General features: G+C 43.1%; 1 protein-coding gene and 1 pseudogene across 1 annotated transcript; both read right to left on the bottom strand.

Moving 5' to 3' along the window:
• Window positions 1-12326, bottom strand: part of LOC111957556 (beta-adducin-like) — a 30627-nt pseudogene extending 18301 nt beyond the window's left edge.
• A 1883-nt stretch (window positions 12327-14209) lies between these two features.
• Window positions 14210-18973, bottom strand: figla (folliculogenesis specific bHLH transcription factor). The gene is made up of 6 exons (XM_023979272.2): window positions 18576-18973; window positions 18247-18393; window positions 18001-18090; window positions 17378-17557; window positions 14548-14610; window positions 14210-14380 (listed from the first exon to the last, which is right to left on the bottom strand). Exons 1-5 carry the CDS (start codon window positions 18816-18818, stop codon window positions 14593-14595), a joined length of 678 nt encoding a protein of 225 aa, XP_023835040.1. The 5' UTR covers window positions 18819-18973; the 3' UTR covers window positions 14210-14380; window positions 14548-14592.
• Between the last annotated feature and the right edge of the window lie 2911 nt (window positions 18974-21884).

Below are 21884 nucleotides of genomic sequence, written 5' to 3'. Positions count from 1 at the left end.
ACACACACACCACACACACACACACACACACACACACACACACGCAGCACGCAGCATGCATACGCACGTACACACACAGGACAAGCTATTAACATGGTAGTTAAAATACACCCACAATTAGCCTGAGAGCTAAAACACTCAGAACGGTGCAGGCTAGTTGCTAGATTATTAGAAACTGGTGTGCTAGATTAGGGTTGGAGGGAAAAGCTACAGGATGCTAGCTCTCCAGGAACAGGGTTGAGGAGCCCTAACATAGACTGACCAGGTGAATCCAGGTGAAGCTATGATCCCTTATTGATGTCACTTGTTAAATCCACTTCAATCAGTGTAGATGAAGGGGAGGAGACAGGTTAAAGAAGGATTGTTAAGCCTTGAGACAACAGAGACATGTATTGTGTGTGTGTGCCATTCAGAGGGTGAAGGGTTATGGTAGTAAGTGCCAGGCGCACCGGTTTGTGTCAAGAACTGCACCGCTGTTGATTTTTTATTTGTATTTTTTTATTTCACCTTTATTTAACCAGGTAGGCTAGTTGAGAACAAGTTCTCATTTGCAACTGCGACCTGGCCAAGATAAAGCATAGCAGTGTGAACAGACAACACAGAGTTACACATGGAGTAAACAATAAACAAGTCAATAACATGGTAGAAAAAAAGAGAATCTATATACAATGTGTGCAAAAGCATGAGGTAGGCAATAAAACGAATAATTACAATTTAGCAGATTAACACTGGAGTGATAAATCATCAGATGATCATGTGCAAGAAGAGATACTGGTGTGCAAAGAGCAGAAAAGTAATAAATAAAAGCAGTATGGGGGTGAGGTAGGTAAATTGGTGGGTAGTTTTACAGATGGACTATGTACAGCTGCAGCGATCGGTTAGCTCTCGGATAGCAGATTTTTAAAGTTGTTGAGGGAGATAAAAGTCTCCAACTTCAGAGATTTTTGCAATTCGTTCCAGTCGCAGGCAGCAGAGAACTGGAAGGAAAGGCGTCCAAATGAGGTTTTAGCTTTAGGGATGATCAGTGAGATACACCTGCTGGAGCGCGTGCTGCGGGTGGGTGTAGCCATCGTGACCAGTGAACTGAGATAAGGCGGCACTTTACCTAGCATAGCCTTGTAGATGACCTGGAGCCAGTTGGTCTGACGACGAACATGTAGCGAGGGCCAGCCGACTAGGGCATACAGGTCGCAGTGGTGGGTCGTATAAGTGCTTTAGTAACAAAACGAATGGCACTGTGATAAACTGCATCCAGTTTGCTGAGTAGAGTGTGGAAGCTATTTTGTAGATGACATCGCCGAAGTCGAGGATCGGTAGGATAGTCAGTTTTACTAGGGTAAGTTTGGCGGCGTGAGTGAAGGAGGCTTTGTTGCGGAATAAGAAAGCCGATTCTTGATTTGATTTTGGATTGGAGATGTTTGATATGAGTCTGGAAGAGAGAGTTTGCAGTCTAGCCAGACACCTAGGTACTTATAGATGTCCACATATTCTAGGTCGGAACCGTCCAGGGTGGTGATGCTAGTCGGGCGTGCGGGTGCAGGCAGCGAACGGTTGAAAAGCATGCATTTGTTTTACTAGCGTTTTAGAGCAGTTGGAGGCCACGGAAGGAGTGTTGTATGCATTGAAGCTCGTTTGGAGGTTAGATAGCACAGTGTCCAAGGAAGGGCCGGAAGTATATAGAATGGTGTCGTCTGCTAGAGGTGGATCAGGGAATCGCCCGCAGCAAGAGCAACATCATTGATGTATACAGAGAAAAGAGTCGGCCCGAGAATTGAACCCTGTGGTACCCCCATAGAGACTGCCAGAGGACCGGACAACATGCCCTCCGATTGACACACTGAACTCTGTCTGCAAAGTAGTTGGTGAACCAGGCAAGGCAGTCATTAGAAAAACCGAGGCTACTGAGTCTGCCGATAAGAATATGGTGATTGACAGAGTCGAAAGCCTTGGCCAGGTCGATGAAGACGGCTGCACAGTAATGTCTTTTATCGATGGCGGTTATGATGTCGTTTAGTACCTTGAGCGTGGCTGAGGTGCACCCGTGACCGGCTCGGAAACCGGATTGCACAGCGGAGAAGGTACGGTGGGATTCGAGATGGTCAGTGATCTGTTTGTGACTTGGCTTTCGAAGACCTTAGATAGGCAGGGCAGGATGGATATAGGTCTGTAACAGTTGGGTCCAGGGTGTCTCCCCTTTGAAGAGGGGGATGACCGCGGCAGCTTTCCAATCCTTGGGATCTCAGATGATACGAAGGAGAGGTTGAACAGGCTGGTAATAGGGGGTGCGACAATGGCGGCGGACAGTTTCAGAAATAGGGGGTCCAGATTGTCAAGCCCAGCTGATTTGTATGGGTCCAGGTTTTCCAGCTCTTTCAGAACATCTGCTATCTGGATTTGGGTAAAGGAGAAGCTGGGGAGGCTTGGGCGAGTAGCAGCGGGGGGGTCGGGGCTGTTGGCAAGGTTGGAGTCGCCAGGAGGAAGGCATGGCCAGCCATTGAGAAATGCTTGTTGAAGTCTTCGATTATCACGGATTTATCGGTGGTGACCGTGTTACCTAGCCTCAGTGCAGTGGGCAGCTGGGAGGAGGTGCTCTTGTTCTCCATGGACTTTACAGTATCCCAGAACTTTTTGGAGTTAGAGCTACAGGATGCGAATTTCTGCTTGAAAAAGCTGGCCTTTGCTTTCCTGACTGACTGCGTGTATTGGTTCCTGACTTCCCTGAACAGTTGCATATCGCGGGGGCTCTTCGATGCTATTGCAGTTCGCCACAGGATGGTTTTTGTGCTGGTCGAGGGCAGTCAGGTCTGGAGTGAACCAAGGGCTATATCTGTTCTTGGTTCTGCATTTTTTGAACGGAGCATGCTTGTCTAATATGGTGAGGAAGTAACATTTAAAGAATGACCAGGCATCCTCAACTGACGGGATGAGGTCAATATCCTTCCAGGGTACCCGGGCCAGGTCGATTAGAAAGGCCTGCTCGCAGAAGTGTTTTAGGGAGTGTTTGACAGTGATGAGGGGTGGTCGTTTGACCGCGGACCCGTGGCGGATACAGGCAATGAGGCAGTGATCGCTGAGATCTTGATTGAAGACAGCAGAGGTGTATTTGGAGGGCAGGTTGGTCAGGATAATGTCTATTAGGGTGCCCATGTTTACGGATTTAGGGTTGTACCTGGTGGGTTCCTTGATGATTTGTGTGAGATTGAGGGCATAAAGCTTGGATTGTAGGACTGCCTGGGTGTAAGCATATCCCAGTTTAGGTCACCTAACAGAACAAACTCTGAAGCTAGATGGGGAGCGATCAATTCACAGATGGTGTCCAGGGCACAGCTGGGAGCTGAGGGGGTCGGTAGCAGCGGCAACAGTGAGAGACTTATTTCTGGAGAGATAATTTTTAAAATTAGAAGTTCGAACTGTTTGGGCATAGACCTGGAAAGTATGACAGAACTTGCAGGCTATCTCTGCAGTAGATTGCAACTCCTCCCCTTTGGCAGTTCTATCTTGACGGAAAGTGTTATAGTTGGGTATGGAAATCTCAGAATTTTTGGTGGCCTTCCTAAGCCAGGATTCGGACACGGCAAGGACATCAGGATTGCAGAGTGTGCTAAAGCGTGGAGTAAGGCAAATTAGGAGGAGGCTTCTGATGTTGACATGCATGAGGCCAAGGCTTTTCGATCGCAGAAGTCAACAAATGAGGGTGACTGGGGACATGCAGGGCCTGGGTTTACCCCACATCACCCGAGGAACAGAGATGTAGTAGGATGAGGGTGCGGCTAAAGGCTATCAAAACTGGTCGCCTAGAGCGTTGGGGACCAAAGAATATAAAAGGAGCAGATTTATGGGTGGTAGAATAGATTCTGGGCATAATGTGCAGACAGGGGTATGGAGGGGCGCGGTACAGCGGAGGCAAGCCCAGCACTGGGTGATGATAAGAGAGGTTGTATCTCTGGACATGCTGGTCTCAATGGTGAGGTCACCGCATGGTGGGTGGGACAAAGGGGGTATCAGAGGTACGGAAGTGGAACTACAGGGTCCATTGCAAACCAAAACAATGATATGAAAACTAGCCTGAACAACAGTATGCAAGCATATGATATTTGAGAGAGACATACAATAAGGCATAAAGTGATTGCAGGTCTTGATTGGGAGAGCTAGCTAAAACAACAGGTAAGATAACAGCAGCAATAACAGGGTGCTAGTCTAACACAGCAACAACAGGTAAAATGGCGACGACTAGGCAGAGAGGTCGGATTAACTACACACAGATCCTGAGTTAAAGCACAGAGCGACAGATAAAACACAAATAAACGAATGGAGTACCGTGAATTAATGGACAGTCAAGCATGCATCAGCTATGTAGCCAAGTGATCATAGTGTCCAGGGGCAGCCGTAGATGGACAGGGAGGCCTCACTAAGCTAGCACGCGGCGTTTAAAGTTAGTAGACCGGGGGTGGTCTGCTCAGACGGAGGGGTTCTGCTCAGACGTGGTCGTGTCGACAGAGAATCCAAGCCAGATGGCGATGGCGAAAGAGAGGTTGTGAATGTAGAATTGTGTTTGCTAACTGGTGCTAGCTTCGTGGCAGTTGCGCTAGCTGCAAGTAGCTGTGAGGATCAGAAGCAGTGGCTCAGGGATTACGGCAGGAATCCGGCGTTGTTGTCGAGAGACAGTCCGATGCTGGTAAATGGTAGATAATATCCAGGCTAATAACAGGGCTGGTGTCTGTCTGCAGAAGGTAAAAGCTACTAGCAGCGGCAAAAAAATGGCTAAATTAGCTTTGTAGCTGGTATTGTAGCCCAAGATTCGCTGTAGGACCTCTTCAGCTAGCCGGCAGATGGCCTAGCTCGAGGCTAGCTCAAGGCTAACTGTGTGCTTGCTTCGGGACAGAGGTGTTAGCCAGTAGTAGCCACTCGGTGCAGCTAGCTAGCTGTGATGATACGGTGTAATTGTCCAGAGCTTGCGTCAGGAATCCCGTGATGTGGTTAGAGAAAAAGCAGTCCTATATGCTCTGGGTTGATATCGCGCTTGCAGACTGGCAGGTATTGGCCCGGTATTGAAGCTGGCTGTGTCCGAGTTGAGGGTGAAGACCGCAGCAGTGGCTAACTGACTACTAGCTAGTAGCTAGTTATCTGGCTAGCTTCTGATTGGGGTTACGGTTCTAAAGTATAAAAAAAATAGCAGGTCCGTACCACATTGGGTGAGGCGGAATGTAGGAATGTATATTCAGTTCCTAGATGGAAAGTGAAATTAAAATATATACGAAATGTATACGAAAAATACGAAGACTATTTACTATTTACTATTTACACYCGACAGGACAATACAAACACACATCCGACTGCTACGCCATCTTGGATTCAAGACAGGTCCCTGTATGTATCAAGAGGGTCTCTTTTAATACTCTTGAAAAGTCTCCCACACACATACAGTATGTGTATATGCACACACAGAGACACACAGACGTGTGTGCACACTCACACATAGACCCAAGCCGACTGGACGCACACACAAGAACATACACACACACAGTGAGTGTACTCACCGGGCTCTGCAGGAGGCTGGAGACCCGTTTCTTGTGTTGGGGCTCAGAGGAGCCGGGTGTGTAGTGTTGTGGAGACACCAGGGCCCCGGGGACCCTATCACTAGGGGCCCCATCAATGGGGCTCCACTGCACAGGCGTGCCCTTAGGGGTGGGCGAGGTGCTCATCTTCTACTGCTCACAGGGGGGTGCCACAGGACGATGAGTGGGAAGAGCTGGGGAGAGAGGAGAGGGAAAATAAAATTCATTGCAGTTTCAAAGAGATATATTTAGCATTTTGTGAAGAACTTAATTTAATGCAAAATGCAATGCACAATAAATACAGTGCATGCATATGCTGTAATACATTTGAGTTTAATGTTGTCTAACCTGCTGCAGTTACCAATCATTAGCCTTAAAGATGGAGTCTGCAGTAGGGGAAATAGCGCCACTGGCCGCCCCACCACTGTTGTCACTGATTTTGTTGCCGAGCTGAGGAGCGTCGGGCAGCATGGTCAAACAACATTGCAGTACATATTGTGCTCTTCTATCGTGCGTGCAATGATGTCAGAGGGGGAAAAACTGTGTTCGTTGTTTGTTGTAATTTTGTTGTTTTAATATCACAAACGGATGGCTGTTTCACCATTAAGGATTCCAGCTTTAAACGTCAACATAGACACAAACACAGAAGCCTTCCTCKCACCCCACACTAGGGATGAGCTATTCCACAGAGTAAAGCCTGTGTGTGCTGTAGGCTAGCGGAACCAGTGGGGAGTGGAGAAATGCAGCATTAGCAGTAAGAGCTCAGACAGCAGCATTACAACCCCTGCCAGCAGGAAGTCAACTCAATCATAGATGACCAGTAATTGGAGAACCAGTAAAGAATTACCGGAAAGGTTTTCAAAAAGAGCCAACCAACCTTCACCCAGTAAACACACACATTTACGGGCACGCACACACACGCGCACGCACGCACGCACGCACGCACGCACGCACGCACGCACGCACGCACGCACGCACGCACACACACACACACACACACACACACACACATTTCTGCTAAAAGCAGATTAGACCCTTAACACGCCACACCCTCTCTCCTGTGCTGACACAAATTCAAAACTGAACTGCTCAGATTAGCCACATATAGCTCACAACATCACATAAAAATATCCCGCCCTGGTAGGGTAAACATCTGAAGAACAGGCAAACATAGTGATGAAATATACAATTAGCCTACACCAACTGCAGGAACATCAGTGATGGTAAATGTATAGTTAACCAAACTAATGTAGGCTATGTTCGTTTACAAATTACAAAAATACAAATACAAACATTTATATTTAGTTTGAACTATTCCTTTAGATATTAAATGGTGAATTTCAGGATGCACTTTGTGTTGGTATGGTTTCCTAAGTAAACAGTTTTTAACCATAATCTGTAAACATTCAAGTATCTAAATGCACTCCTAACTCCTCCTCTAACGGATTCACTCTACTCCCAAACACTTACACTTTGGAGTGTCTGCAAACCAAATGGCACCATATTCCCTATATAGTGCACTACACTTGACCAGGGCCCATAAGGCTATACTATATAGGGAAAATGGTGCCATTTGGCACACAACCTGTGAGTGTGTCAAAACTGTCTGGTTCTTTGTGTGAGAGTCACTGCAAGTGGGCACAGCTGCTGAGAGGAGAGTAGCAGACAGAGAGCAGCTCTCTCTCCAGGGAGGGCTATAATGACTAGGACGTCACAGAGGTCGGGCTTTAGTAGTCTATACCCATTTCTACCTCCTTTTCCTTCCCCACTATTAGAGCACAACATTGCATTAGTGAAAACCAAGACCGTTCTCAGGGCAGGCCTGGTTCTGCCACGCTAATCCTCCTAACCTGCTGCTTAAGTTCTCCTAACCTGCTACGAAAGTCTCTTCTGCTAGTCAAAACCGGTAGACCTGCCCTGAGAGCAGTGAGAGTATCCACTAATTCGATACTGCTATTAGAGCTGGGCAAGCCTCTTCACCTGAGCTCCAGGAAAACCCAGAGGAAAGAGAGGGGAGCTCTGACAGGCGAAACCTATGCCCTCAGTTCACTCACCTCTCATTGCTGCTGCTTATGATGAGCATCTCTGCCAGTCCAAATTAGGAGCTGGACATGTGGAAACCACATTAAATGTCCATATGCATTACATGCATTTATCAACCCTTATAAATGCACAAATGTTCCTGATATGGCAGCCGAGTCTTTCTCCTGACTGAGAGCAGGAGATGCAGTTAGAGGAACTAGGGGGTGAATAGGAGTATAATGAGGGCTCCCACGTGGCGCGGCGGTCTAAGGCACTGCATCTCAGTGCTAGAGGCATCACTACAGACCCTGGTTCGAATCCATGCTGTATCACAGCTGGCCGTGATTGGGAGTCCCATCGGGTGGTGCACAATTGTCCAGCGTTGTTAGGGTTTGCCGGGGTAGGCCATCATTGTAAATAAGAATTTGTTCTTAACTAACTTGCCTATTTAAATAAAAAATAAACACAAGGAATCCCAAATTGATTTCTCTGGCCAGGCTTTCATTAGGTTAATGAGGGAAATTGCAGTTAATGGACATAAACTAATTATGTACCTACTTTGGAAAAACTCAGCATTGATTCTGTCTTGTTTACCCATGCTAACCCGCTTTTAACTCAGCCAGTTGTCACACCTAACAAATTTAAAATAAGCTATATTGGTGAATATTATCTTTGTCATTGGAACTTTAGATCTAAACACCCTCTCATTTCAAGTTCTAAAAATAGCAGAAAACTCAGTCTTAATATTTTCCTGCATATMTATGGACATAATGAGCTAATCTTTAATAAATAAATAGTCCAAATTGCATTATCAGATTTTTTAAATCAAAGTCCCTCTTGGGCAGTAATGGGAGGGCAGTTAACATTTTAAATGAACCCTTTTATAATATCAGCAGTCTCATATCTTCTGTGCTCTGGTCCTCATGATTTATTCAGATCATTTAATAGCATGGGTGTGTTGTTAAAGGAACAGACGCACAGGAAAGACAAAGAGACACATTCATTTGTGATTGGACTGATAATACATTATGTAACATGATCGTGACCAGGGGTAAATGGTTTCATGTTCTGCTGTATAAGCTGCATTCAATAATCTTTCATTGGATATAATCTGTCCAACCACCACCATCTAGACATGCAAAACATGCCCCAGGATTGGAGCAGGCCTATTCTGAAAGGATGCTATGGTTTCATTTATAGTTATCGACAATGACGCCAATAAACTGAACATAATAAATTATGGGTGGGCAGACTTCTGATCCTTTGACTGTCACGCATTATCTAGGTGAGAACAACACATCGTATGAAAGGAAGTTAACTGGAATGAAATACGAAATTGTAATCTTCACAAAAATAGAAACATCTATGAGAAATAGATAAGCAGCTTGAAAGTTCCACTGATGAACTGTGATCTTGAGAATGCATTTTCATCTTGACATTTTCTCTCCAGACAGCAATGTATCCCCTCTCCTCCGCTCCAGCAGCCCTCTCACTTTCTCTTCAACCATTAGGTCTCTATACACTATTGATTTTTTTACTAACTTCATACAGATAATGTTTATGATAAGTATCAGTATCTGGAACATAAAATATATACCACATCTTACCTTACGTGTAGTTTCTCTGTATGTACCTGTACAATTGAACAGATTCCATCTAGTCGCTAAACGCCACCTTTCTAATGTTTCTGTTTTTATTGAATAACAAAAAATATATAATTCTGCCACTTATTTTCCTTCAAAATATGTTTGCCTAATGATAGCCAGTATGCACATATCTACAGTTGAAGTCTGAAGTTTACATACACCTTAGCCAAATACATTTGAACTCAGTTTTTCACAATTCCTGACATTTAATCCTCGTAAAAATTCCCTGTCTTAGGTCAGTTAGGATCACCACTTTATTTTAAGAATGTGAAATGTCAGAATAATAGTAGAGAGAATGATTTATTTCAGCTTTTATTTCTTTCATCACATTCCCAGTGGGTCAGAAGTTTACATACACTCAATTAGTATTTGGGTGCATTGCCTTTAAATTGTTTAACTTGGGTCAAACGTTTCGGGTAGCCTTCCACAAGCTTCCCACAATAAGTTGAGTGAATTTTGGCCCATTCCTCCTGACAGGGCTGGTGTAACATTTTCTATAGGATTGAGGTCAGGGCTTTGTGATGGCCACTCAAATACCTTGACTTTGTTGTCCTTAAGCCATTTTGCAACAACTTTGGAAGTATGCTTGGGGTCATTGTCCATTTGGAAGACCCATTTGTGACCAAGATTTAACTTCCTGACTGATGTCTTGAGATGTTGCCTCAATATATCCACATAATTTTCCTGCCTCATGATGACATCTATTTTGTGAAGTGCACCAGTCCCTCCTGCAGCAAAGCACCCCCCACAACATGATGCTGCCACCCCCGTGCTTCACGGTTGGGATGGTGTTCTTCGGCTTGCAAGCATCCCCCTTTTTCCTCCAAACATAACGATGGTCATTATGGCCAAACAGTTCTATTTTTGCTTCATCAGACCAGAGGACATTTCTCCAAAAAGTACGATCTTTGTCCCTGTGTGCAGTTGCAAACCGTAGTCTGGCTTTTTTATGGCGGTTTTGGAGCAGTGCTGAGCATGTCGATATAGGACTCGTTTTACRCTGGATATAGATARTTTTGTACCTGTTTCCTCCAGCATCTTCACAAGGTCCTTTGCTGTTGTTCTGGGATTGATTTGCACTATTCGCACCAAAGTACGTTCATCTCTAGGAGACAGAACGTGTCTCCTTCCTGAGGGGTATGACGGCTGCGTGGTCCCATGGTGTGTATACTTGCGTACTATTGTTAGTACAGATGAACATGGTAACTTCGGGCATTTGGGAATTGCTCCCAAGGATGAACCAGACTTGTGYAGGTCTACAAAAAATTGTCTGAGGACTTGGCTGATTTCTTTTGATTTTAGTTTGATAACAAGAAATTTGTGGAGTGGTTGAAAAACGAGTTTTAATGACTCCAACCAAAGTGTATGTAAACTTCAGACTTCAACAGTATATATTAAGAAACATCTTTTTTTTCTGTCAGAAAATAGACATTTCCATTAAAGGGGGCGTTTTCTCCCAAGTTACCTTAACGATGATGTGATTATAATAGGTGATTCAAGCAATAGCTAATTATAAGATATACTTCATGAATATAAACATGCATGAAGTCACTTGACTAGGATGACTAAAGCTTCTGTTCAACACAATTTATCATCCATTCAAAACAATGCTCTGGGGGTTGTAAATTACGATTCAAATGTCTCCGAAAAAAAAAAAAATCCTTCCTATTTTGTACAGTTCCTTCATGACAGCATCCCTCATGGGGCCGCCGCCCCATGGCCCCTGAATGGCTGCCTAGCAACCAGACGAGCAGCGCTGCAACATCAGCACCAAGGTAGCACCCACTGTGCGACTGATTTTTCAGCCCTGCCTGGCAGCTTGGTTGAAGATAACAAAGGTTAAGACAACGTTATTCTAATATCCCATGACTCTTTGCAACAATGGGACCAGCTATGCTAGTTAGCAACAGCGCTGGTCCCAGATGTGTGACGGTCATCATTGTCTCAACCTGTAGAGTTTCGACCTAGCCTGGTAGGCAGATCTAAACGAATGGCCATGCACACGCAATATGCCAAGCTATAGAGCAGGGGCCTGTTATGGCGGTACCCAGACGGTACGTGTGAGGCGGAGGGGGCCACTTCTGTTCATCACGAATCCAATTATAGCCTGCCTACACAAACCCCAACCTGCATAATAAAAAGCGACTAACCAATCACCAAAGATTAAAAAAATAAAGAATGCATCCATGCAAGACGGTCCTTCTCGTGATATAATCCAATTCATGTTATGCGATTTAACGTTTGAAAATAAGAGCACTGTGCCGCGCATATCAGCAAATACAAACAAAACCATGTAATTCGTATAGAGCCAAGAGAAACGTATTTCTTCCATCGAAATAAATACATATGATATAATTTTCATGAATAATGCCTATAAACCGTAAGACTGCCTCCATGTTTGCTGCCGCAAAACAGCTTGCTGGTGATGATTAGCAGGCCAATAAAAATGTAAAGGCTGCAAAGTTGTGAGGAAACGGTGAAGCAGCTACCTCTTAGAATTAGTTTATTATTGGGAATTATAAATGTTATTACTTTCCGGTTAGAAACGATTTTATTTTCTACATCTGATACTGGTCATTGTCAGATCAGTGTTATGGCATGCATCACACTACTAGCAAAGGATCAATAGACTACATTTCAATGGCGTATCGCCCAATGGATGGTCACGAAAATGTTGATAGCTTAAATTACAAAAAACGAAATTACATCAAAGTAAAAAAATAACTTCTGATAGCTGGTTATGTCTGTTCTTACCTCAGTGCATTCTCTGCGGCTTTTCTTTTGTGGATGCGCGTCACACCCTCTGCCTTAGGACTTAAAACCCAAACAACAGAATCTGCTATAATTAAAATGCAACGCTAATGTTTATAGCCCTAGGTTATTCCGTTATGTCTTCCTATACCGCGGCCGCCTGCTGTATATCCCCGCTGTTTTTCATCGTTGAGTGCGCCTGGACCAGCCCATTGCCACGCCTGCCCACACTCCAACACCCTGACCGCTGCAAGGGTCTTCTGCACGATTCCGACACCACCTGCACTCCCCAAAATTCGACAGCAATTAATTTTTCTGTAAGATTTAATAGCACTTAGGCACATTGTTTTCTTTGTGTGGTAATTTTCCACTTGGAATTTAATGCAAATGTAGTGCACACCAGCATGGTGTTATTGTTTTATTTTTGTCCTATGGCAACCTGGAATTGTAATATTGCAAAAACATTGAAGCTGTGACCACGAACTACAATCTGGCGCCACCTTGTGCTCAAAATAAGGACTCCAAGGAAACAAAATGCACAACAAACAAAGCCCCATTACCCTTCACAGGCATGGCATGAAAGTGGGCCTGTGGGCTGGGGTCAATATTCAAGTATGATTAAATGTTAGTTAAATTACATTTAGAAGTGCATATATTTTACATTGAGTGTTTGTTAGGTAAGTAATGGTATACAAGTTTTGCATGGGCCTACAGTGCATTCAAGTATTCATACTCCTTGACTTACTCCACATTGTTACAGCCTGAATTCAAAATTGATTAATATATTCTCACCCAACTACACACCCCTTAATGACAAAATGAAAACATGTTTTTAGAAATTTTTGCAGATGTATTAAATGAAATACAGAAATATATAATTTACATACATTTTCAAACCAGAGACAATACTTTGTAGAAGCAACTTTATTAGCGATTACAGCTGTGAGTGTTTCTGTGTAAGTCTCCAAGAGGTTTGCACACCTGAATTGTACAACATTTGCCTGTTATTTACAAAATTCATGAAGCTCTCAAATTGGTTGATCTGTACTAGACAACCATTTTTAGTTCTTGCTATGGACTTAAGCAGATTTAAGTCAAAACTGTAATTCAGCCACTCAGGAACATTCCCTGTCTTCATGGTAGGTTAATTTCCTGCTGAAAGGTGAATTAATGTCCAAGTGTCTGGTGGAAAGAACACTGAACCAGGTTTTCCTCTAGGATTTTGCATGTGCTTAGCTTAATTCTGTTTCATTTTTAACCTGAAAAACTTTTTAGTACTTAACAATTACAAGCATATCCATAACATGAGTCAGCCACTACTATGCTTGAAAATGGAGAGTGGTACTCAGTAATGTGTTGGATTTGCCCCAAACATAACACTTGTATTCATGACAAAAAGTTAATTTCTTTGGCAATTTTTTAAAATTACTTTAGTGCCTTAATGCAAACATGCATGTTTTTAAATATTTTATTCTGTACAGGTGTCCTTTTCACTTTGTCAATGATGTTAGTATTGTGGAGTAACTACAATGTTGATCCATCCTCAGTTCTATCACTGCCATTAAACTGTTTTTAAAGTTGGCCTTGGTGAAATCCCTGAGCGGTTTCCTTCCTCTCCAGCAACTAAATTAGGAAGGACGCATGTATCTTTGTAGTGACTGGGTGTATTGATACACCATCCAATGGGCAATTCATAACCTCACCATGCGCAAAGGGATAGTCAATGTCTGCTTTTTACCCATCTACCAATAGGTGCCCTTCTTTGCAAGGCATTGGAAAACCTCCCTGGTCTTTGTGGTTGAATCTGTGTTTGAAATTCACTGCTTGACTGAGGGACCTTAAAGATAATTGTATGTGTGGGGTACAGAGATGAGGTAGTCATTCAAAAATCATGTTAAACACTATTATTGCAGACAGAGTCCATGCAACGTACAGTATTATGTGACATGTTACGCTAATTTACTCCTGAACTTATTTAGCCGTGTCATAACAAAGGGGTTGAATACATTTAAGCTTTTCATTACTTTGTAAAAATTTCAACAAACATAATTCCACTTTGACATTATGGGGCATTGTGTGTAGGACAGTGACAAAAAAAATCTAAATTCAATCAATCAATTGTAAATTCAGGTTGTAACAAAAACATGTGGAAAAAGTCAATACTTTCAAAAGGCATTGGGACCTACTAATACCCTACTCTAAATCTCTTTGCTAAATAAAAACATAAAACCACTCCATGCTTACCATTTTATTATAAGGGGCTACTGAATATTGTAAAAATAAATAAAGTTTAACAAAACAAAACACATTATGTACCAACCAAATTCATAAAATATAATTTAACAAATACAACATCCTTCCGTCTGTTTTTCTTTCGAGAACATTCTCCCATCTGAAGCTTAGCCCCTAAAAAAAAAAAAACTTTATATTTGAACAAACTTCTGTATCAAAGTGTGAAAATACCTTTGTGTACAACAAGCAAATTATGACTGCGTCCCAAATGGAAGCATAATCCCTACATAGTGCACTATATACGGAGCCATTTAGGATGCTCACAACTCTTGTAAACCTACCTGGAAGGTATGTTGAGTCCAGGCTTGGTCTCTCTACCATTCCTCTCAGCTGGGCTGGAACATCTATAGAGAGTAAACAGTTCATACAGGGCTGTCTGCTAGCAGTCTAGACCCAAGAGAATATCACAGGTTATACACAGAGTATACCAAACATTAGGAACACGTTCCTAATATTGAGTTGCGCTAAAGTGTTCCACAGGGATGCTGGCCCATGTTCTGTTCTTGAGCAGTTCTTGTCTATTAATGTTCTGTATTATGTCATGTTTCATGTTTTGTGTGSACCACAGGAAGAGTAGCTGCTGCTTTTGCAACAGCTAATGGGGATCCTAAAAAAATACCAAATATGCCAGTGCCTCCTAAAGTTGTGTCAAGTTGGCTGGATGTCCTTTGGGTGGTGGATCATTCTTGATCCAAATCAAACCAAACTTTGTCACATGCGCCAAATACAACAAGTGTAGACTTCACCGTGAAATTCTTACTTACTAGCCCTTAACCAACAGTGRAGTTCAAGAAGAAGAAAATATATTTACCAAGTAGACTAAAATAAAAAGTAACACAATAAGAATAACGAGGCTATATACAGGGGGCACCGGTACAGAGTCAGTGTGCAGGGGTACAGACTAGTTGAGGTAATCTGTACATGTAGGTGGGGGCGAAGTGACACTATGCATAGGTAACAAACAAACAGCGAGTAGCAGCAGTGTACAAAGTCTTATGGCTTGGGGGTAGAAGTTGTTAAGGAGCCTTTTGGTCCTAGACTTGGCGCTCCAGTAGCGCTTGCTGTGCGGTAACCGAGAAAACAGTCTATAACTTGGGTGACTGGAGTCTGACAATTTTATGGGCTTTCCTCTGACACTGCCTATTATATAGGTCTTAGATTGCAGGAAGCTTGGCCCCAGTGATGTACTGGGCCGTTCGACTACCCTCTGTAGCGCCTGTAGATGCCGAGCAGTTGCCATACCAGGCTGTGATGCAACCGGTCAGGATGCTATCGATGGTGCAGCTGTAGAACCTTTTGAGGATCTGGGGACCCATGCCAAATCTTTTCAGTCTCCTGAGGGAGAAAAGGTTTTGTCGTGCCCTCAATGATCGTCTTGGTATGTTTGGACCATGTTAGTTTGTTGGTGATGTGGACACCAAGGAACGTGAAACTCTCAAACCGCTCCACTACAGCCCTGTCGATGTTAATGGGGGCCTGTTCGGCCCGCCTTTTCCTGTAGTCCACGATCAGTCTTAGTCTTTCTCACATTGAGGGAGTGGTTATTGTCCTGGCACCACACTGCCAGTTCTCTGACCTCCTCCCTATAGGCCGTCTCATCGTTGTCGGTGATCAGGCCTACCACCGTTGTGTCGTCAGCAAAGGATCAGCGTGGCAGACGTTTTGATGCCTACTCTTACCACCTGGGGGCGGCCCATCAGGAAGTCCAGGATCCAGTTGTTGCTGAGGGAGGTGTTCAGTCCCAGAGTCCTTAGTGATGAGCTTCGTGGGCAATATGGTTTTGAACGCTGAGCTGTAGTCAATTAACAGCATTCTCACATAGTTGTTCCTTTTGTCTAGGTGAGAAAGGGCAGTGTGGAGTACGATTGAGATTGCGTCATCTGTGGATCTGTTGGGGCGGTTTGCGAATTGGAGTGGGTCTAGGGTGTCCGGGAGGATGTTGTGAGCCATGACCAGCCTTTCAAAGCACTTCATGGCTACCGACGTGAGTGCCACGGGCGGTAATCATTTAGGCAGGTTACCATCACTTCCTTAGGCACAGGGACTATGGTGGTCTGCTTGAAACATGTAGGTATTACAGACTCAGTCAGGGAGAGGTTGAAAATGTCAGAGAAGACACTTGACAGTTGGTCCGCGCATGCTTTGAATACACGTCTTGGTAATCCGTCTGGTCCAGCGGTTTTGTGAATGTTGACCTGTTTAAAGGTTTTGTTCACATCGGCTACCGAGAGCGTTATCACACAGTCATCCAGAACAGCTGGTGCTCTCGTGCATGCCTCAGMGTTGCTTGCCTCGAAGCGAGCATAAAAAGGCATTTAGCTCGTCTGGGTTTCCCTTTGTAGTCCGTAATAGTTTTCAAGCCCTGCCACATCCGACAAGAGTCAGAGCCGGTGTAGTAGGATTTAATCTTAATCCTGTATTGACGCTTTGCTTGTTTGATGGTTCATCTGAGGGCATAGCAGGATTTCTTATAAGCGTCTAGATTAGTTTCCCGCTCCTTGAAAGCGGCAGCTCTAGCCTTTAGCTCGATGCGGATGATTGCACACAGGAAACGAGTGTTAAAAACCGGGATCATCTGAGACAAGCCACCCGGGTAGCTGTTTAAACTGAGGACTATTTCTGTCTATAATAAAGCCCTTTTGTGGGGGGAAGAAATCATTCTGATTGGCTGGGCCAGGTGATGGCCCTGCATAGTCATCTGAAATCCATAGATTATGGCCTAATGATTTCATTTCAATTGACTGATTTCCTTATATGAACTGTAACTCAGTAAAATCGTTGAGATTGTTGCGTTTATATTTTTGGTCAGTATAGTTGCCTTGATAAGAATCCAGTTCCATTTTTTTATTGTGTGTTTGTTGGCTACAGTGGGAGCCTACTGTTATAGAATTAAAGTAGTTTTCACTGAATTCACTGTCAGATATTATTTTAGGCCTTGTGATGGACAACCCTTCACAGTTAGTCAAAGACATGGTCTGCATTCCAAATGGCACCCTTTTCAATAAACTACTTTTGACCAGGGCCCATAGGGCTCATTCTGGTTAAAGTAGTGGTATAAATAGGGAATAGAGTGCAATTTGGGACGACGTCTTGGTGTGTTGCATTTAGTACCATGGTCTGGTCCGGTGCCATCTGGATGATGTACTGGTAGGTGGGCATCACACAGTGGTGCAGCACCAGCCCACTCACGTCTCCATCTCCTGCTCCAAACCCTGTAGTCACCAAGGGAAGAGTCATAGTCACCCCGTCGGACAACTCACTACCGGACACTCCTGACACACTGTCCAGCAGCTGTTTGAGAAGAGAGGGTGAGATACAGAGAAGTTCAATAACTACTGTAATTTTTCATCTAATTCCTTAAGTAGTGGTCACTGCAGGGTTTTGTGCCAACCCAACACTAACAGATCTATCATACCTGATTCAACTAATCTGACACGGACAAGTGGAAACAGGTCGGTAGTGCTGGACTGGAACAAAAACCTGCACACTCAGGTGGTCTACAAGGCCATGAATTGTGACCACTGACCTGCATATTGGTAGCCTCGTATTACCGAACTGATTACCGCTGCGCAGCAAAACAGAATGTAAGCATGCGAGATTCCGGATGGTTGTACGAGGTTAGCATAGTGGTTGTTGATGGATTGTTTTAAAACCCCATAGGGGGCACACTGTACACTGATACAATAGCTCTTCACATGTAAACACAAGCAGCTATGAATGCACAAAGTAATTACCTCATCCACCCTCCACAGATCACCACACATCCCATCAGAAGTTGCATAGTTGATCGCATTCTTCAAGAAATCAGTCTTGCTCCCATTATTCTAACAAACATACAAATTACATGTCAACATATTGAATCACTAGAGCAATGCAATTACGCCTGAAATATTGTAGCCTATTGCTGGTATGATGCATGCACTGCTAGTCTGAGCAACAACACCACCATCATCATATTAAACCTACTGTTTTATACTTACACTGTCAGAGTCCTGTAGTACAGCCACCAGTAGCTTGATATATTCTGTGGCAGCCTTCAGCGTATCCACTTTACTGGGTTTACGGTCACGACGCATCAGTGGCACCATACGCTTCAAACGGGAGAACATGCTGTTCATGTTTTTGATCTAATGAAGCAAATTACACAAGTCAGATCACATACAAATTGAATAAATCAAAAGGTGAGGATTTTTTTGTACAATAGGTCTACTTCCACGTGACAGAGCGGCAGTATTTTACGTCAATTTCCAAGTCAGAACTTTTGCCAGTTTTTTGTTGACATGGCGCCTAGGCCTACAGCTACACTTACTCTCATTCGTTCCTTGGCGTTTACCAATTGTCTTCTCTTCACAATTTCACTCCAGTCTTCCGTGTGAACATAAAGTCCATCGTTCCCTCGTTTGAATTTAGCTATGTTGGAGTGACTTGGGAGCAAGGGCTCACCTGTTTCACTCACCAAAATGTTACCCATCAACTCACGCTCAGGGACAGTCATCACCGCAGCATTAACTTCAAAGCTTTTCATAGTGATATATTTTACGTGTGTGGCCATATCCGATGTCTTACAGTAGATAAAACAACCCAATTACATTACAATGAGGCACTTTGAAGATAAATTGTATGTGTATCGTTAATTAATTTAATCCAGCGCACACCTGTGAAGCTCGATTTACCGGTTTGTGGCTTTTCACAATCACGTCCACTTAATTATGCAAAGTGTCACGTGTTTGCTATTAAGGCCATGCAAATCAAAATAGTTCAGGAACATAAGTGAGCAATTCCGCGTGATCGAAAACTGTACTTATATTGTTAGCCACTAGAGGTCAGGAGTGCCATAAAATGTTAAAAAACAAACAAACGCAGAAGCAACAGTTTATCACATCAGAAAAAATAGTTTCAATATGACCTGGACTAGAGTGCATTCCTTTATCTACATCTTTACTAAGGTCCACAAAAAACATGTGTGTGTTAAAACAAGAATGATATATGTGTGTTTTACAATGAAGTACTTAAGTAAAATGTCACTTGAAATAAACCATAAAAAACTGTTTTTTGAACATTGTGTGTGTCCCTCTCTCTTTCATAGGCTACAGTCCAAATGGTTAGTGCGATTCAGAATCCTTGGGACGTCCATACCCTAAACCCTAACCTTAATCCGTACCCATACCCTAACCTTAATCATAACACTTACCTAACCCTAACCTTAACCCTTATACAGTTCAACTTCAATGGGGTAACGTCAGAGTTGGGACATCCCAAGGATCCCGGATAGCAGTGACCCAATCCAAATGGGAGATAAGTGAGTGGATCATTAAATGAATGACATAACCCTTTTCCGGCCTGACACTGATGTGAGTCTCAGTGTTTGCTCTACCTAAGATTATCACAGTAAGTCACAGTAAGTTACCTCATGACTGAGGAATAGGSTACTGTGTATGTATAACACTATAAATATATGGTATACAAATTAAATTAAATGTTATCTCTACATGATAGCTTCCTGTCCTGAACATTTCACACTCTGTCCAACTGCACTTGGCTTTAAACTTTGGGTTATAAATAGTGAATCCTTTAATACCTGCATCACGGATTACCTAGTTTATCCTGCCGCTACCTTTATTCTCTCCTGTGCTAAGCAGTAGACAGGGAATACAACCCAAATACTGAGGAGAGGGTTAGGATACTTCCAAAACCTGAACCTAGGACCGCATGACAATGTGACATCTATTTGCATTCCTGTTTACTGGTACATCTGTGTGCTGAATACAGGAACCACAGAGGCCTACGTCAAAACGGTTGCTGTTTTTTCAGTTGCATGAGCAACGCTTCATAAGTAGAAGGAAAAGAGAAAGAGAGTAAATTGATGTGCAAATACAGAGGTAAAACATATTTGGAAACATCATTTCTGACCTTTTCTGCACTCCCTTTGGCTCATATAGAAAGGCACATTTTATTGAAAGAGTGCTTTGTCTGAATTGTGACGAATATGAACAGGGAGGGCTATGATCAGTACCGATGGCTTTTTACAATGGTTTTGCTTCTGTTAATTTAATAATGATTTAATGTGGTACTGTGTGTTTTTGCTGCTTCCAAGGAAAGGAAGGAACACATTATTGACAAGGGCCGTGTCTGACATGGCACTCCCTAGTGAACTACCATATGGCTCTGGTCAAAAGTGCACTATACTGTGTATGGCCTGGTGCCATGTCAGACGGAAACAAAGAGTCATATACTGTAGGAGGAAAAGTTTAAGATGGATAGAGAGAAACAATGAGTATGAGAATTGGCAGAACGGCCAATGGACAATAGCTTCTATGCTGTAGTTTGGAGTTAGATCCCAATGTTCTGACCTTGTGTTTTGTTCTATTGTATTATGTGATGGAATATAGCGTTCTGATTCTCCTATTCTATAAGCAGCAGCTGACACTGTCTGAGTCACACCATTGTCTGAAGGTGATATCTATCGCCATATACTGAAAGCCCCTGTTGAAATAACAAGATCACACAAAAAGCAATACTAAGACTGAAAAAGACAAAAAACAACTTATTGAAAAGAAAACAAACAGTTGGGCTTGGAGAGAACCATATAGAAGAAGAGAGATGCTGTTGCCATGGCTGGAAACTGACTAAAGAAATTASTATGAAGGAAAACTTGAGACTAATTTAAAAAGCTTCAAAATGTATCAGAAGAATGCAAAATGACAGAATACGTTATTACGTTATGTCATTATGGTCATTGTGAAATATGAGTGAGCCCGTTCCTCTGAAATTCTAGATGGATAAAAGGACACCTAAAGATCATTATCTGTGCGGTGATGGGCAGAGGCATATGGTGATGGGTATCTGCCCAGGTGAAGTGCATAAAGCCTGCACAGTACTTTATCCTCTCATGAATTTCCACTATCCGGCTTAGTGCCAGTGTTCGGCTAAAAAAGGTTGCCTTTTTGTGTTTCTACCTCAGAGGTCCGCCCCCAAAAAGCCAGAAAAAAGTCCAAAAGCCTTGGGACGCCTTGGGGAGTGAGACTTCTCAGTGCTCTAGCTGAATCTTCAGGTCACTGCACCTTAGCCCCCATACAGAAAAGTAATATATGACATATATGAAAAAATATATGATAATATATTTAAAACCCATATATGAATGTGCCATACATAAAAAAATATGATAATATATTTGAATAGTATATAGTGCATTTGGAAAGTATTCTGTAGCCTTATTCTAAAATTGATAGAATTGTTGTTTTTCCTCATCAATCTACGTAAAATACCCCATAACGACAAAGAAAAAACTGTTTTTTTGAAATGTTTAAAATGTATTACAAATAAACAAACAAAATATTGCATTTACATAAGTATTCAGACCCTTTACTCAGTACTTTGTTGAAGCACCTTTGACAGCGATTACAGCCTCGAGTCTTCTTAGGTATGACGCTACAAGCTTGGCACACCTGTATTTGGGGAGTTTCTTCCATTCTTCTCTGCAGATCCTCTCAAGCTCTGTCAGGTTGGATGGGGAGCAGTGCTGCACAGCTATTTTCAGGTCTCTCTAGAGATAGTCGATCAGGTTCAAGTCCCGGCTCTGGCTGACCACTCAAGGACATTCAGAGACATTTCCTGAAGT

This window comes from Salvelinus sp. IW2-2015, linkage group LG33 (genome assembly GCF_002910315.2).
Source record: "Salvelinus sp. IW2-2015 linkage group LG33, ASM291031v2, whole genome shotgun sequence".
Lineage (NCBI taxonomy): Eukaryota > Metazoa > Chordata > Actinopteri > Salmoniformes > Salmonidae > Salvelinus > Salvelinus sp. IW2-2015.
Note: the sequence above shows the minus strand (reverse complement) of the source record. Positions and strands in the feature narration are given on the sequence as shown.

Excerpts from the sequence above, each read along its gene's own strand:
- figla (XM_023979272.2), bottom strand. The coding sequence starts at position 18,818 with ATGGCCACACACGTAAAATATATCACTATGAAAAGCTTTGAAGTTAAT. Across the intron at positions 18,394-18,575 it reads ACGCCAAGGAACGAATGAGA|ATCAAAAACATGAACAGCAT; the intron begins GTAAGTGTAGCT and ends TTGCTTCATTAG. Across the intron at positions 18,091-18,246 it reads TACTACAGGACTCTGACAGT|AATAATGGGAGCAAGACTGA; the intron begins GTAAGTATAAAA and ends TATGTTTGTTAG.